At 35.5% G+C, this 18,572-nt stretch overlaps 1 protein-coding gene across 6 annotated transcripts in view; it reads right to left on the minus strand.

Annotated features, from left to right (window-relative positions):
* NOL4 (nucleolar protein 4) overlaps positions 1-18,572 on the minus strand; it is a 407,732-nt gene that overhangs the window by 310,992 nt on the left and 78,168 nt on the right. For 3 of the 6 annotated variants that reach the window (XM_046025545.1, XM_046025543.1, XM_046025546.1), the window contains exon 2: positions 3,963-4,112. In XM_046025545.1, the coding sequence (XP_045881501.1) occupies positions 3,963-4,112 (150 nt within the window). Of the gene's footprint in view, positions 1-2,937; positions 3,001-3,962; positions 4,113-18,572 lie in introns of those variants that run through there. The other 3 variants (XM_046025548.1, XM_046025547.1, XM_046025549.1) reach the window with 2 other exon arrangements.

Genomic DNA, 18,572 nt, shown 5'->3' on the forward strand with positions numbered 1-18,572 from the left:
CTTAAACTTGGGAAAAAGCAAAGTGCCTGGTGAAACCTCTGATAAAACTTAAACAGTGGACCTTGCAGGGATGCTGACGTCTAGAGTTTGACATAAAAGAACGCATGAGGCATTTGTTATTCCTCTCTCCCAACACAGAGACATCAGGGTGGGCAGAGGAAATTGCATCCATAACTGTAACCAGGGCGATGGCAGAGCTGTGTTAATTGTCCTGCTTGTCCCTCTACTTGGAACATGAGTGGTGATTGGATAAAAGCGACATTACATCATTCCAAAGTTGACCATACACCAAGCACTTTATGTATATGAACTCACTTATAGCCCCACACCGTGCACATCATTACCTCCCTCTAAACAGGAGGGAAAAAAAAGTAAATAATTTGCCAAAACGGACACAGATAAGAAGTGCTAGATTTGAAATCTGAAACTGAATTTGTCTGGCTTCTGGCCTATTTTCTTTTAGCCCTAGCATATGTTCTCCACTCTGAATTAAATGAATGTAATTATTGGCAGCAATGTATGTGAATGATACAAGTAGGTTTACGGTATCACACTACAAGTTGTGTGTGTGCATGCGCACGCATGCGTGTGTGTGTGTGCATATATACATTTATATGCAGACTCTTCTCACTATGGAAAACACTGACCTTCCCCCTTAGCTCCTGGATTTCCACCAGTCACTCTAATTTTACATGTAGAAGAAAAAGCTCTGAAACTTAATCCCCTAATCGGACCCTAACTTGTGCTACTGGAAGGGCAACTGTGCTTAGTCTGGGATAAAATACACGTGAAAAAAGACAACTGGAGAAGAATGATATATTCCCAAAGGTGGAGCTCAGGGAGAAGTTGAGAATTAAGTACTGGAAGACAACATCTCACAGTAATTTCTTACAATACTACATCATTAATTTTGGAGTAACCTTCCAAATTGCTAAGCCTGCTTGCATTCAATTTTCAGTACAAAGATGTATTTTAAATTCAAATATAAGTGATATTCAAATGGGCCATCGCTCCTTTCTGCTCTGTTAATGTACATAATCCAAAGTTGACCGTAGTCAAATATATTGAAGAAAACACATTCAGTGCCGCAGTAATAGCTCATATATACACAAGGACAAATGCAGGGGGAAAAAAGAAGACCTAAAAGACACTAGAATTCCCCCAATGACTGAACAAAACAATTATGATAGCCTTTACATATTCCTAAAATGTGTCATTTTATGTGGATTTTTAAAAAGAGCTCATCTGTAGTAGAATACATACCCTCCAATTTTATCTATAGTCAGATCAGATTGCAATAATAGTTAAGTTGTATAATGCCTAGATATTTCAAGGAATGACATACTGCAGATAGGTAAAAACAAATAGCATTCAAAAGTTAATCCAATATTAAAGGACCACCATTTCCTGCAGAGTGAAAACATAGAAAGATTTGCAAAAAAAGGCAAAGTAAATAAAATGACCACTAAATCTATTGATAATATTATTAAAACAATATGAAACGCTTTAATGATTAGTTGTATCAGTATGGTTTCTTGGCCATGTTGGAAAGGAGAAAAAGGTCGATAAACAGAATGATGCATGCGCTATGACTAATGTGTTAGAAGTAGAAAAAAAAATCTTAAACTTCATCGAAACCACTCTAATTGCAATAGGTATCGAGCTAATTCTACCAATAACTAGCCAGTTCTAGTGTTAGTATTGAGAACTCAACACTGACCCAACAGTCTAGGGCCCTATTACCACTAACCCAATTCCATTTCAAATTGCGTTTCGTCTTATGCCCCATTTACTTGAATATTTATGTGAAATGCTAACATTAGACTTAGTCTGTTGTAGAGTGGTATGTACGGTGTCCCTGGCACTGAGCAGTTTTTTTTTTCTATGATGTATTATGACTCTATAAAATGGAAATCATTCTTAATTAGGATTCAATTAAAGATACCGGAAGGCAAAAAAAGATCATGCCAAAAAGAACCTTCGTGATATTAGAAAAAGGTGAAAAGTACTTTCGATGTGGAAATTAAAAATAAACTGGGGAAAGGATCTTTAAATAGGATGTTCTCAAGAGGGAATGGAGAATGCTTCGGTGCTGCTTGTACGTCCACAGTTGGTATTTCCACCCCAAAATGCAGAAAATGTCTCATAGTGTGAATGCAAAATGATAGATGTCGGGAACATGTTTACCAATTTGTTGGACGTGTCTAGCATGCATAATGGCAATGGATCACCTTCCCTACATTCCACCTAAGAAACCAGGGTGAGAGACCTGGGTGTGTGTCATGGGATGAATTCAAGGTCTCCAAGAAAGGCCCTCCGAAGATTAAATCATTTTAAATTGCTTTTGGCCCCGAAATAGATTTGGCTGCCACACTACTACTGACAATGAAGCCTTTTTGTTTGTTTGTTTGTTTGCTCTCATTTCGCAGCTGAACTTATGCATTCCTACCTTACAAAGTTCTATCCAGTTCAGGCAGCTAGCTCGTGAAACTATATGATTATCAGATCAGAGTACACAGTTAGTGATATTAGTAGATCAATGTATATTTGTTTCCTGTTAATACCCAAAGATACAACCCTAGCTTAGGAGACAAGCAAAATGAGTATGTTCAGTAATATTAGTCTACATAAGATTATCTTAAGAAGCTAGGCCATTGTCATTGGTCATGATAAGAATGTCTCCTAGGATATGCAAGTCAAAAGAAAGTTTATGTGGCAGAATTATGTAAGAAACTTACAATAGTGCCTGCCCACAAACCATGCAATTTGGAAACAGCCAAGAAACAAAACCATAGAGAAGGAGAGATAAATACAACATGTATTAGGGGTTATTATGCAACTACAAAGGTTCAATATGACCCTGGAAATATAGCAAAAAATAGTTATGGAAAAGAAGCTATTTCTTATGCTCAGTAGCTAATTTTCAAACATATGTACCTGTATTTGAAACTTTGAGCATTTCACACATTTTTCTGTATCTGAAAAAAAAATGGATCCAGACTGATATTGTGTATCAATATAGCTGAAAACAGTCAATAAAAAGGTAGCCAAAAGCAAAGTTCAATAAGAATTCTAAAAAAGGATATTATTCTGGTTGCTGATAAAACACTTCTGATGTATACTTTGCTCATATTGGAAAAGAATAATTTACTGTTCAATTTTCCTAGAAAGGATGAAAGATCTATAAGATGATTTCATAAAATGTTTGATTAAATAAAAGCTAGATTAAAGTGTCTAGGTCAAACTGTAAATATAATTAGAAACTTTAGAAATAATATATAACTCCATTTTGAGAATATATGTATATATTTCAATATTTAACAGTTAATTAAATGTTTTCCATATAATTTATGATAAAAACATTGTATATTTTCATTTTAAAATGTTCAAGGGCATTGGATCTATGAAAACAACACAAATATTTTAATTTTCTATTCTGGAAAATTAAGAAATGCATACTCTTCAGGATAAATGTATTTAATACAAGGTGACACAAGAAAAATACATCAAATTTCCTTATTCATGGAAATATAAGATTAAATAGGAAATACCTGAACATATTGATATGATTTGAAAGGTTAAGATTAGAGTGGTAGTATGAAAGTTCATATATCCCAGTCCATAATCCATACATCATGATTTGAATACATATTGAATGTATGACACAAATACATCTTCCCATTTGTGGGCATTCGACTGGGACTACTACATTTTATGTATATTTAAAGAAAACAAAATGAGAGTGTAAGAGACAGATTTCAATTATATGAAATAGACTTCATGAATACATGACCAAAACAGAATCAGTTAATCATAATAGTTTAAATGTTGGGTGTAACCATGATATAGTCTAATTTATACTGAAGATAGAATATTTATAAATATTTAACCCAAAATCAACATACATAATACCAAATTTCAAAATGCATGCCTTTTGCTTTTTGTTTTGTTTTTTAACTTACTGCTTTGTAAGTTCTCTTTTGTCCAGCATGTTTCCGAATTTGTTCTCCATTTGGCCCTGTTTCCACATGCATCGAATAGATAATGTCAAAGAAATCTTCAACTACAGCTACCCGCCGCAAAGACAGCTTCTCATCCACCCCTACGCCATCCTGGAAACACAACAAAACAAACAAACAAAAAAGGACATAAAGTTAACACATAAAGTGAACAAAATGAAAACATTTTGATAAACTGAACCAAACCAAATCATCCAGCTAGGAAACTTAAAAAACTGTGAGTGAATATTGTATTGCATCATTTCATACACTGTTTACATATAGAACTTTCAGAAACGTGAAAAAATATATTTGGCATAATGATCATGCTTACCCATAAATAACATCTTTTAAGTTTTATAATGACTCATTTGTAGCCATCAGCATAACTTCCTTAAATTATTCCAAAATATATTTTAAGGTTCAGTAATTCTTATTACAATAATTTCATTCTAGATATTTATTGATTCATCCAATCAATATTTATTGAGTTGCTAGGTACTGGAAGCCATTATTAGAGAAAGAAAAGAAATAATATAGGATCTCTATCCTTAAACATCATATAATCTGGGAAAGAAAATGCATCCACTATGCTATCAGGTTGGACTAAGAGACGATAATTGTTCAAGGTTAAAAATGAAAGCTATAGAAGTTATCTAGGTGTGAACTTTGGATTCTCCACTCAGAAATTCTATGTCTTGTGCAAATCATTTAAACTTCACTAAACTTCAGTCTTCTCAAATTTCAGTTTTCTCATTTGGCAGAGATAGTAGAGCTCACTTCACAGAACTGTAAGAATTAAATGCAATAACTTAGGTAAAGGATGTGACCCAACAGTTGACATATAGTGAACACTTGACAAATGGTGACTCTTGTCATTTTGACGATCATGATAAAAATATAAGCATACAAGCAACATACTATAGGCGTTCAAAGAGCAAAGATATCACATCTGGCTGAAGTAGCTTCTTGGAAGAAATAGAATTTGACATGGGTGGTGATACACACTAGGTCTAAGCCACAGTGGGCTGAGGGGAAGTGTAGCAAAGAGACAAACACTCCCATAGATGACAGAAAATAAAAAATGTATAAGAAAAGAGTAAGAAATTGGAAATTGGATGAAAAAGAAATTCACTCTTTCAGGAACAGGTTTCCAAGTTTGCAAACACAGACATGCATGCACGTGCATACACACACAATGTTCTTATTTGGACCCTGAGGCATAAGCTGAAATAACGTGACATAGCCATTAATGTTGGCAGACCGCATAAGAGGGTGATTAATCTAAGCAAAATCATTATGCAGTCAATGAGTCAAATGGCGAAAGCCTCTTTTAACAGTGTTCCAGCAGACTGAGCTCACTGCAAAACTCAAAACAAATCCCATGGTCCTTTTTCTTAGTTTGGCTTTGTTTTTTTTGTCTTTTTGTTTTTTGTTTTTCTGACGTAGAATAGGTCTCAGAAGCAGCAATGTCTGAGGCTGTATATTCAAATAGCCATATATACATATATATGTATATATATATTTAAATAACTACATATATATTCAGATAAATATATAGAGTCAAATATTTATGAGTTGTCCATAGGGTCAAACTGTATGGTATCTCATCTCTATTAAATCTGAAGCACTTCCTCTCAATTACCTATGATGCGTGTGATTCGTCATTAGGTTTTAGACCTTTCTCACATCTCTCCTTTAACATTTTGTAGCATCTCTTCTATACTGGGCCCCGTGGATAATCCCTTATTGCCTCATGATGCAAGACCAATATGGAGTGAAATCACGGAGAAGCTGCATGAAGCATGGCTATGACTAGCCCGAAAAACTGTTGTAGCTTATTGTACAGTACCTGGGAAACACCATTTCAGATGCCTACCCCTCCATCACCCCAGCTTACCCCCCCCCCCCAGAGAACATCCAGTTTCTAGGCTAGAAATCTAAATCCTAACTGGACCCACAGGCAAAATCCACCCACAAAATTTTGACTTTTTCCTATTCATAAAACTTTTATAGTTCCCTCTCAGTTCCTTTGCTGGGTAACCAGAAATACAGTAATGTCCTGCAGTTAATAAACTATAAGTGATGGGGGAATCACAGCCCATTTATTCATTCCTTCAACAAGTATACCAGAAAGAGCAAGTACAGCCAAGCCCTAGTAGCTGAGGTGCTCAAGTTACCAAGGTCAGCTGACTTCTCAAAAGAAAAAATAGGACAATATATTCAAAGTGTTGAACCTTAAAAAAAAAAAAAAAAAACTGCTAAAAAAGAATTTTATATCCAGAAAAACAACTTTTCCAAAATTAAGTGAGGTAAAGACATTCCCAGATAAACAAAATAGAGAATTCAATGATTATAGGCAAGAGAAATTTATTCCCTTATAGTCCTGGAAGCCAGAAGTTGAAATTCAGAGATGTTGGCAGAGCCGCACTCCTGGAAGCTCTAGGGGAGAATCCATTCTTTGCCTCTTCCAGTTCCCGAGGTTGCTGGCACTGCATAGCTTCTGGCCATCTCCTGCTGCCTGCTCCTCTTTGGTGTAGCTCCGTGTGTGTGTGTGTGTGTGTGTGTGTGTGTGTGTGTGTGTGTGTGTGTGTGTGTCTCAAGCCTATGCTCGTGCTCTCTCTCTCAGGACACATCTTATCTGAAAGCATTTAAACCCCAACCAGATAATCTAAACTAATCTCTTCACTCAATATCCTTAACTTAATTACACCTACAAAGACTCTTCCTAAACAAAGTAACATTTACAAATTCCAGGGATTAGGACTTGAAATCTTTTTTTTTTTTTTTCCCCTTGGAGGGAGAGAGAGATGCACACAAGTGGGTTGGGGTGTGAGGAAGGGGAAGAGGATTTGAGAGATAGAGAATCTTAGGCTCCTTACTCAGAGCGGAGCCCAAACCACTGCTCAATCTTAAAATCCAAATCAGGATCTGAGCTGAAATCAAGAGTCAGACTCTTAACCAACTAAGCCACCCAGGCACCCCAGAACTTCAAATCCATCGTTAGATGGCCATTATTTAACTACATGTAGTAATGAATTATGTACAGAAGGTACAAATTGTGCTATGAAAACATACATTGGAAATGCTTCACTATGGGTGGTTAACAGTCAATATTCTTTCAAGAAATCATAAGTTCAGAGTTAATCAAGATAATATTGAAATCACATACATTGGGGAAAGGAACTCATCTATTATCCTTCTGTCCTATAGACTTGCTTACTTGCAGTTGTAATTAAGCTAGTTCACATCCACACTCTTATTGAAACTCCAAAATGCCTTCAGGGGTTGGGCCTACAGTGTAAGTGAGCTAAGTATTTGTGGTAAGAAAATAAGGAATAATGAAGCCCTTCAGATATTTCATGGGAGAAAATATTCAATGAGCTTGGAGCTTGACATAAGTTCAAATACCATGGGGCACCCGGGTGGCTCAGTGGGTTAAGCCTCTGCCTTTGGCTCAGGTCATGATCTCAGGGTCCTGGGATCAGCCCACTTGGGGCTCCCTGCTCAGCAGGAGTCTGCTTCTTCTCCCTCTCCCTCTTCCTCTCGCCTTCTGCTCGTGTCTCTCTCTCTCAAAAAAAGAGAAGAAAACAAAACAAAACATTAAAAAACATACTTCTGGTACCATAAAAAGACATTCACAAACAGACATACTATAGTGGAAATGTTGAATGTCAAAGACAAAATCTCAAAAGCAACAAGAGATAAATAAGTTATCAATCTTTGAGGAAACCCCAATAACAATTCCATGTTTGTAGAAATGCTTTATAATAAAGAGTAAAACCAAGTTTTCCAGGATAAAAGTAAGAGGCAAGTGACATCAAGTAGTAATCCAAATCCAAACACAAATACTAAGAACTTCAGTAAAGACAGGTAAGGATAAATAAATAAACAACTAAAAAATTAAAGAAAAGCAAGCCAAATACAATATAATTATTTGTTTATTCTTTTTTAAAAGATAATAATTGAGTCATTTTTATTTATTGTTTTCTTTATTAATTGACAATCCTTCCTCAAAAAAACAAAAAACAGTAGACTATGTATTCCAAGAGGTGGGCCAGAGCCATATCATGAAGGCAGAAAATGAACATATAACAGGTACACTGCCATAAGGGAAAATATACATGGTACAAGTTATATCCTGTTACTATTACTGATGATAAGATTAATTTAACTGTCTCAAACATGGGATTCTCATTTTTGCCAAGCAACGCTTTAAGGGATTTTCAAATGTTTTCTTTAAATCTCCATCATCATCTTTGAAACAAGATGGGATTGGGAGGGAGACAAACCATAAATGACTCTTAATCTCACAAAACAAACTGGGGGTTGCTGAGGGGAGGTGGGGTTGGGAGAGGGGGAGGGGGTTATGGACATTGGGGAGGGTATGTGCTATCGTGAGTGCTGTGAAGTGTGTAAACCTGGCGATTCACAGACCTGTACCTCTGGGGATAAAAATACATTATATGTTTATAAAAAAAAAAATTGGAGGGGGAGGCGAACCATAAGAGACTATGGACTCTGAAAAACAACCTGAGGGTTTTGAAGGGTCAGGGGTGGGAGGTTGGGGGAACAGGTGGTGGGTAATAGGGAGGGCACATTTTGCATGGAGCACTGGGTGTTGTGCAAAAACAATGAATACTGTTACGCTGAAAAAAATAAATAAATAAATGCTCCTGATTAAAAAAAAAAAAAAATCTCCATCATCATCTTTTGAGGTGAGAACATTAATACTCAGAAGTTATGTAACCTTCCCAAAGACTCACAGTGATTACTAAAGCTGAGTAACGTAGAGTTTTTTCAAAAGAAAGAAAATCCTATTTATCCTAAGAATACACTTGGACATATCCCACACAGATATAACTGGCAGTTATTTTACCAAGGATTCCACAAAATCCTTTTTAACCCACAATGGTGCTGTAATAATCTGCATTTCCAATGAAACACAGCAAGATATGTAATTACAATACTAGAGAACGAGAAAGATTGAAGATTATTTAAATGTTCACCTTGAATACTCATTCTTTGGGAACTGACTGATTTAAAAGGCAACTGACTAAAATAATATGTAAATAACTGTATTACTGGTATAATAACATACATAAATGTATTTGACAATGACAGCACAAAAGAGGCAGTAACAAAGCTATACTAGAGTTTGGAGTAAGAAAGAACAGAATGATAACTCAAATCCACAGGTAGAAGGAAAGAGAACCCAAAAGGTTAATAAGAGGTTAACATTAAAAACTCTATAAATATAAGCTTTCCTACTTTCTTCTCTTAGCTCTTTGAAAGACATAACATTATATAAGTAATTATCACACTATAATATTGTTCGATGATTGATATTTTTGGATATTACATGTATAAATCATAGAATTGAAAAGTGAGAAAATTGAGCTCTTTAAGAGTAAAGTTTTATATTGGATTATAACTAAATGAGTATATATCTGAAGTAGATTCTGGTAAGTTAAAACATATATTGTAATTCCTAAAGTAACCCCCCAAATTTAAAAGTATATAATTTTAAATCATTAAAGGAATTAAGATTTTACAAGGGAAAATACGCACTTAATAGAAAAAAAGCCAATAAAGGAAAAAAGACATGACATATACAGATAATAAAGCAAAATCACCAATATAAATCCAATCACATCAACAACACTAAACATGAATGGATGAAGGAATCCAAACAAAGAGAATTGGTTAAAAATGACATCCTACTGTAAATTATCTAGAGGAGCCACAATGGTGGTTCAAAGATGCAGATAGGGGGTGCTAGGGTGGCTCAGTTAGTTAAGTATCTAACTCTTGGTTTTGGCTCAGGTCATGATCTCAGGGTTGTGAGATGGGAGATGAGTCTGCTTGAGATTTCCTCTCTCCCTCTCCCTCTGTTTCTCCCCTCCACACACCCCCCCCCCATGGCTCACACACTCTTTAATTAATTGATTAATTCATTTTTAAAATCTTTAAAAAGATGCAGATAGGATGAAGGTGAAAAGCTACATTATGCAATTAAGAACAACAACAACAACAAAAAGAGCTGGAATAGCTATATTAGTATTAGAGAACAGAGTTTAAACAAACCAACACCAAATGTTACTAAGAACAAAGAGGAATATTTCATAATAATAAAGGGTTAATTTTCCAGCAAGATATAATTATATATGCATCAAAAACCAAAATTCCAAGTAACATGTGTACACACACATATTGTTTAAGCAAATACTGACAAAATTAACAGGAGAAATCAGCAATAATAGAGATTTCAAAACTCTATTTTCAAAAATGGAAAACAAGGGAGAATATGATCAAGAAAAAGAAGACTGAACAACACTATAAAAAATAAACCTAATAGACATACATAGGACATCCCACACAACAGAAACAGAACATTCTCCATGACAGACCATATCTCAATATAAAAGAGGTCTCAATAAAATGTAAAGGATTGAAATATGTTTTATATGTTTTCTGATCAAAATGGAATTAAATTACAAATCAATGATAGAAGGAAATAGGGAAATCACAAAGATGAAATTAAACAACACACTTCTCAAAACCAATGTGTCAGAGGAGTCAAAGGAAAATTCAAATATACTTCGAGATGAACAGAAACAGAAGCACAAAATGTCAATAGCAGTATTTCAAGAAAATTTATAACTGCAAATGTGTTTTTTTAAAAATAAGATAACTATCTTTCCACTTAAACGACTAGGAAGGGGTGCCTGGGTGGCTCAGTGGGTTAAAGCCTCTGCCTTTCGCTCAGGTCATGATCCCAGGGTCCTGGGATCAAGCCCCGCGTCGAGCTCTCTGCTTGGCAGGGAGCCTGCTTCCTCCTCTCTCTCTCTCTGCCTGGCTCTCTCCCTACTTGTGATCTCTATCTGTCAAATAAATAAATAAATAAATAAATAAAATCTTTAAAAAAAAAAAAGAAATGTGCAGGGAAAGATTTAAAAACAAACAAACAAACAAAAAAAAAAAACGACTAGGAAAAAAAGTAAACTAAAACCAAGTGGAAGAGGGGAAATATTTTTAAAGAGGGGGAAATAAATTAAACAGGGAATAGAAAACAATGGACAAAATCAGCAAAACCAAAATGCAATTTTTGAAAATATATTTTTAAAAGACAAAATAATCTTTTCAATAAATGGTACTGGGACAACTGGATACCCACATGCAAAAGAATGAAGTAGACTCCTTAACTCCCACCATACATAAAAATTAAGTCAAAATGCATCATAGATCTAAATGTAGAAGCTAAAACTTAAAATTTAAGAACACAGGAGTAAATGTTTTCAACCTTGGGTAAGGCAAGGCCCTCTCAGTTATAAAACCCAAAGCAAAAGTAACAAAAGACAAATTAATTGAACTACATTAAAATAAAATATTTTATGTTGCAAATCATACCGTCAAAAAAAAATACCAGTTGAAATACCAATCCTCAGAAATGGGAGAAAACATTTAAAAATCATATGTCCAATAAGGGGTTAATATCCAAAATATATAAAGAAACATTCAACTCAATAGCTAAAAAAAAAATTACCCAATTAAAAAGAGGTAAAAGATCTGAATCTGTGTTTTCCCAAAGGAGACACCCATGAAAATGTGCTCAACATCACTAACCATCAGGTAAATACAAATCAAAACCACAATGAGATATCACTTCATACCTGTCAGAATGGCTATAATCAAAAGGACAAGAAATTATAAGCATCGGTAAGCACATGGAGAAAAGAGAACACTTCCTTGCATACTGCTGGGGGGAATATAAACCGGTGCAGACTATGAAAAACAGTACTGAGATTCCTGAAAAAACTAAAAATAAAACTACCCTATGATCCAGCAATTTCACTCCTGGACTAATACAAAGGAAATAAAAACTAACTTGAAAAGATACATGCACACCCATTTTCATTGCGTGTTTTTTTGTTTGTTTTTTCATTTCTTTTCAGTATTCCAGAATCATTGTGGTTTTGATTTGATTTGTACTTCCCTGATGCTGAGTGATGTGGAACACTTTTTCATGTGTCTGTTGGCCATCTGGATGTCTTCTTTGCAAAAAATGTCTGTTCATGTCCTCTGCCCATTTCTTGATTGGATTATTTGTTCTTTGGGTGTTGAATTTGATAAATACTTTATAGATTTGGGATACAAACCCTTTATCTGATATGTCATTTGCAAATATCTTCTCCCAATCTGTTAGTTGTCTTTTGGTTTTGTTGACTGTTTCCTTTGCTGTGCAGAAGGTTTTGATCTTGGTGAAGTCCAAATAGTTCATTTTTGCCCTTGCTTCCCTTGCCTTTGGCGATGTTTCTAGGAAGAAGTTGCTGCAGCTGAGGTCAAAGAGGTTGCTGCCTGTGTTCTCCTCAAGGATTTTGATGGATTCCTTTCTCACATTGAGGCCCTTCATCCATTTTGAGTCTATTTTTGTGTGTTGTGTAAGGAAATGGTCCAGTTTCATTCTTGTGCGTGTTGCTGTCCAATTTTCCCAGCACCATTTGTTGAAGAGGCTGTCTTTTTTCCATTGGACATTCTTTCCTGCTTTGTCGAAGATTAGTTGACCATAGAGTTGAGGGTTGAACATTTTTTGAGTATGGTTTACACACTATGACATTAGTTTCAGGGAGACAACACGGTGATTCAACGTCTCCACATTACAATGTGCTTACCACAAGTGTAGCTCCCACCTGTCACGATACATCGCTATTACACTATCCCTGACAATATTCCCTGTGCTGGACCTTTTATTCCTGTGATTTATTCATTCAATAACTGGAAGAGCATATCTCCTATTCCCCTTTACCCATTTTGCCCATCTCTCTAACTCCCCTCCTTTTGTCAACCACCAGTTTGTTCTCCGTATTTACAGGTCTGATTCTGCTTTTTGTTTTTATTTTCATTTGTTTTGTTTTATGGATTTCACATGAGTGAAATTAAATGATATCTGTCCCCAGTCTGACTTATTTCACTTAACATAATACCATCTATTACCATTTGTGACAACAGAGATTTTAATTTCAAAGATGCAAAAAAACAACAACAACAACAACAACAAAAGCGTTCTTACAATTCATTTCTATCAGTCCACAAACCCATAAACATGAAGTGGAAATGGGAGGGGCTCAGTCAGCAAGACTTATAGTGATGTGTTGGTATATGTTTACCAATTGTCTCCCCCAAAAGACATAAGGTGTTTATAAATTTTAATAATAGAAAGTTGTGTAGCATACAACTTAGGAACAATAGCAAAATAGGTAATATTTTTATTGTAAATTCCATATAGACAACTAATTCTCACAGAATGCTTTCATTGACTTGTATCGAATTCTTGTTCCACAAACAAACCTCTTATTTTAATTGAACTAGCATAGGTCAAATGGAATTTCATTGCAGACTTCTTCCTAATAAGTTTTCTTGTAATTTAATATGGTATGTATTCTACTGTTGTTCTATTTCTTTCTTGTATAATTTTATTAAACTGAACTTTCATTCAGTTTCAGCACTATGACAATAAACAAAACAATAAACCCAGGTCTGATCTGTGGTATCTGCGGATTTTTGTGGTGTAAGTTCTCCCATCAAGGCATACTTCAAGATACAACGGGAGGTCACTGAGCCCAGAATTAGGAAGAGATGCACAACAGTGTACCAGTATGTGGTTATTTTCACCGTACTCATATTACAGACCAGAAAAACCACCTCAAGAATATGAATAATAAGAAAATAATTTGGCAGTGATACATTTCGAGTATCTACAACCCCTTAAATAAATAACTTAGTAAGTCTCTATCATTTGATTTTTCATAATACTTGTTTCACAAACGGCTTACAAAATTCCTGAAAATTTAACAATTTAACAATCTTAAATTTAACAATCTTACGCTACTACAAACAAGCCCTAGAATACTACTGTTTTTAATGTCATTCAGGATGAGTGAATGACATATTTAGTGAATTAAGTGAACATTTTATAGTGTAGTTCCTGTTCCTGTAATCAATCATTGACATAAAAAGCCTTAGATAACAGGAATTCACAAGACTAACTGACCTCACATAACACTTCAGGGTGCTAGAAAGCATAGCTTCCATTAGAAAAATTTCATATTAAAGCTAATATGATAGCAAAACTAATCAAATTTGTAAATTGAGTATGGGATGACAAGTCTGTGCTCAAAAAAATTGATTAATTTAATGCCCTCAGTGTATTATATTAACACACTAAAATGATATTGAAGGAAGATAATAATTAAGCTCAAAAATGAATCACCCTTACTTCACTTCCTGCTGTCTTACTAATTGCCCATTGGTGAGATGATACATACACACATAAAAATTGAAGGCAAACATGTGAAATTGATAAACGAGAGACACAAAGCTTAGAGATACTAACATTATTATAGTGAAATCAAAATGTCATTATGTTAAAAGACGATCATAAAGTTTTACATCTTTCTTCTTGGGCATACAGGACCTATATAAAATATACTAGTCCTAAGTTTCAAATTCAACTTCTTCTGAAATTTCTCGTTTCCAATTATATTATGAAGCTAAATAAGAACTGATGAAAACAGAACCATTGAGGGGTAGATCTCTCTCTTGCAACCCTTCCTGACTCCCATTCTCCCCAGGAGATTATATCTGTTTGTAGCATTACTAAGCTATGGTAAATTACAGATAGACATTGACACTAGAATGTTACTCAAGCAAATTCATATAATCTGTGAGAATTTTCTACTCAATTAAAAACGATTTAAAAGTCAAATTTTTGATACATCAAATATAACATCTTCTGAAATAATCTTTATTTGAATTATATTACACAAGTCAAACTAAGGCCAATAGGACACATTTACTGTCAAGGAATCAATGAGTCAAAACTGTTATCACCTTTCTTTCCTCAGTATAGTTGTTATCAAACAGATAACTGGCAAAATTATCATGATAAACTAGTTGATGTATAGCAATTTCAGTGAAATATCTAGAATTAAAAGCCGTGTGAAGGACTGCTGACTTATAAACAACAAATAACATAGTAAAAAAGGGATAGTGAAATAAATATAAATTTCCAATGTTTAATGTTCAAGAGTCCTAAACTTAAGAATTTATAGAGACCACCTATAAATAATCAAATTTTTGCCGATATTTTCAATGCGCTACCTAAACTGAAAGGTACCCTTGTTCCTACTCTATTCACTTGTCTCCATAAGCTCACTTTGCATTGGCAAGCCCTTTGTTTTGTGCTGAGATAAAGCAATGGGGGATGAAAGAAGAGGAAGATTCAGTCTGTGAAGAAGGAAATGTACGCCAAACCCAGCTTATCTTACTGTAACTACCTAAGGGCAATGCCTTGGAATATAATTCAGCAAGAGAAATTTAATCAGAAAGCCCAGGAGTGTGACAGTATAAAGAAATATAAGGTGTTGGCAAAGCTTAAGAAATTACCTCTACTATGTGCCAGATACCATAATAGGTTACATTGACTAATTACAAAGAAAAACTTATGTTTCCCTTCCTGAAGAAACTTGTAGTCTACCATGAGTTTAGATGAGTATGCCAAAGAGCTTGTAATAAGTAGAGCACGGTCACTTCAACATGCCCTAAAACTGGTTCTCAGTCTTGGCTGCACATTGAAATCTTCAAATATCCGATACTGAGGTCCTTTCTCCAGAGAATGTGATGGGATAGGTCAGGGGTGCAACGGGGTATAGGAGTTTTTCACTCTCCCCGAGTGATACTGAGCCAAGGTAGAGGAACCAGGAGAGGGGTTAGTTATGGGGAAGAATGATACAGAATGATGGGGTAGACCAAATGTGGTCGTGCATGTCAGACTCACTTAACGTGTTCTTTAACACACAGTTGGAAACCATTCAATGGTTTTTCAGCATGAGAATTCAAATGAATGTGACTCCACACACACACACTCCCACCCCCCTGCCCCCAAAAGAGGGAAAAGTAAAAAGTAAAATGAAAGGGAAAAATCATGGGTAGGTGAAGTAGGAAGGGAAAGCTACAAGGCTGAGGTCAGTGCGGGAGGTGAGCGTGGAATGAGCCGGTGCTGCCCATGAGGCTTTCTCTGTGCTCAGGCAGTTCCCTCCCGCTAGTGTGCGAGAACAGCCCTTCACCCTCATAGCAACTCTTTTCCAGGTCCGGAAATGGTAACTATGCCCAATTTACATATGGAAACCAGCCCTGGAGATTGTAACTTTCTCCCATCAGTAGGTTGTGCCAAGATACAAACCCAGGGCTCCAGAGCTCAAGCAGGTATCCCCTATGAATAGGAAACAAACATGAAAATACACATTTCTGCTTTCATTCAAGCAGAATGTGCTAACTTTCAAAGTGGCCATCTGCAGCTCTCTGAACTCTCTTTTTCACCTTTGAGGGAAGATCCTGCTGTTTGGTCCTCAGTGCTTCAGTTCCCACATAAATTTAAAAACAAACAACAACAAATACCTGGTAAAGTAAATAATTTGGAAGAAATCTTCAGCTGAAAAAAAATCTTCAATTCTATGTATTTATTACTGAAGAAAAGCACTCTAGTTTTCTGTAAAATCATATGCTTGGAAACCAAATTAGAATTTTTAACCTGCAGCATTCTTTAACATCTTCTAAAGTGTTTACATTACTGACCGTATTTTTCAAAAGAAAAAAAAAAGACAACTTGTAGAATTTCATACAGATAATATTTGGGGGAGAAGAAGAAACAGCACAAAGTAAAAGTAGCATAAAGAGAAGGATGTAGTATTTCAATGCAAAGCACTTCATCCAAAAAATATGTTTTTGTGACAGGCAAATCCACACAAAATTTATTAATTTGGGGCCAGCAATTCATTTGCACAGAGAAAATGTAATTCCACTTCTTTCCAAAATTGATGATTTATTCAAGAAAACAGTATTGAATTCCAAGTTTATGTTTCTTCAATGAGAAGATAATTACAATTATTTATGGAGAATATTCATCCTGTCTTCGGCACAAACAAAAGTCCAAGTTACTAGGAGGCCAATCCCTGCCAGCACACAGAAGTCTGGAAAAACACTGCTTTGCCATATGTTCAGATGCTGGCAAAATGAACTTTCCTTGTCAGATACTGTCTTACAGTAGTGACTTTTCAGCACTTCCTTGACACACTCTTGTTGCCCTTGCCATACAAATAACTTTTGATTCTGCTTACTGATGAACCAGTACCAGCAGTATTATTTAGGCTGCATGTTTCCCTGCTTTTAATTATTTCACTGCACTAACATCATTAATGGTTTATGCAGTAACCAAGACAAAGATTAAAAACTAAATTTCTCCCCTTGAAAACCAATTTGTTCATATCAATTTAGAGTTCATCTAAAGGCTGAATTGCTTGTGCCTTTTTGGTCATCAACATGGATGATTCAGGACTTGGTCATGAATGGGAAATGCAATGGCACCTTCTTACATTTTCCTTTGACTAGCAGGCATAATCTTTACCTAACACTGGTAAATCCCTTTGGTTCCTTTAGTACTAACAACCGGAGCAAGCAAATAAAAATGAGTTTTAGAGATACCAATATTCATTACAAACTTGATAAAAAAAATTAATAGATCTAAGATACATGGTGTTCATGACCAATAGCCTCTAATACAGAAGTAACTTTAAAAAAGAGATGTTGGGGTGCCTGGATGGCTCAATGGGTTAAGCCTCTGCCTTCGGCTCAGGTCATGATCTCAAAGTCCTGGGATCAAGTCCCGCATCGGGCTCTCTGCCTGGCAGGGAGCCTGTTTCCTCCTCTCTCTCTCTCTGCCTGCCTCTCTGCCTACTGCTGATCTCTCTCCATGTCAAATAAATAAATAAATAAAATCTTTAGAAATAAATAATTTTTTAAAAAAGATATGTCAACATGACAAAAAATTAATTTAAAGCTTTTAAGCTGAAGCAGCCGATCCTGTGAGTCATAATCTCAGAAAAAAGAGAAAGACTTCCTTTGGGGAAAATTCCAAGAATAGTAACTGAGTTAGGTACGTATGGACAGTAAGACGTTTTGACCTAATTGCAAGGAAAGGAATTAGAGCCTAGAAAGAAAGATTCTTCCCTTCTAACTTGGTCAGAACTGCCACAAAAGAGTTCCACTGAGATGTCAATGTGAAGATTTAGCTAGTGAGATGAGTAAGTGAGATGTTTTATCAAAACGTTGGTATCACACTTCCCCAAGAATCCAAACACATTTTATATCCTGCGTTAATATTATTAGGATGACGATGATTTTGCTTACTGCTATTGTTACCTAGATTCACAATCTAAAATCCTGAAGCATTCTCTTAATCCAGTAATCAGATAATTCTACCTCAGCTCTCAAATCTACTCCTTCTCCCCCTGCTGGACTGGACTCCTGCTCTGCTAGCCCAGGAAATGACTTCGGGAGCCTAGACTAGGAATTGCAAATAGGTTTCATTACATGTGCCAAATCTATTTTTGCTAATGGCTACTAACATGTAAGCCTTGTTTTGGCTTGGGGGGAAAGAGTGCTTTTATGGTTAGTATTGTCTACTGCAGGCTCAAAAAATCTGATATGGTACATGTCCTGAGTTTTTGCCAACCCTGG

This window comes from Meles meles, chromosome 12 (genome assembly GCF_922984935.1).
Source record: "Meles meles chromosome 12, mMelMel3.1 paternal haplotype, whole genome shotgun sequence".
In the NCBI taxonomy this organism is placed as follows: Eukaryota; Metazoa; Chordata; class Mammalia; order Carnivora; family Mustelidae; genus Meles; species Meles meles.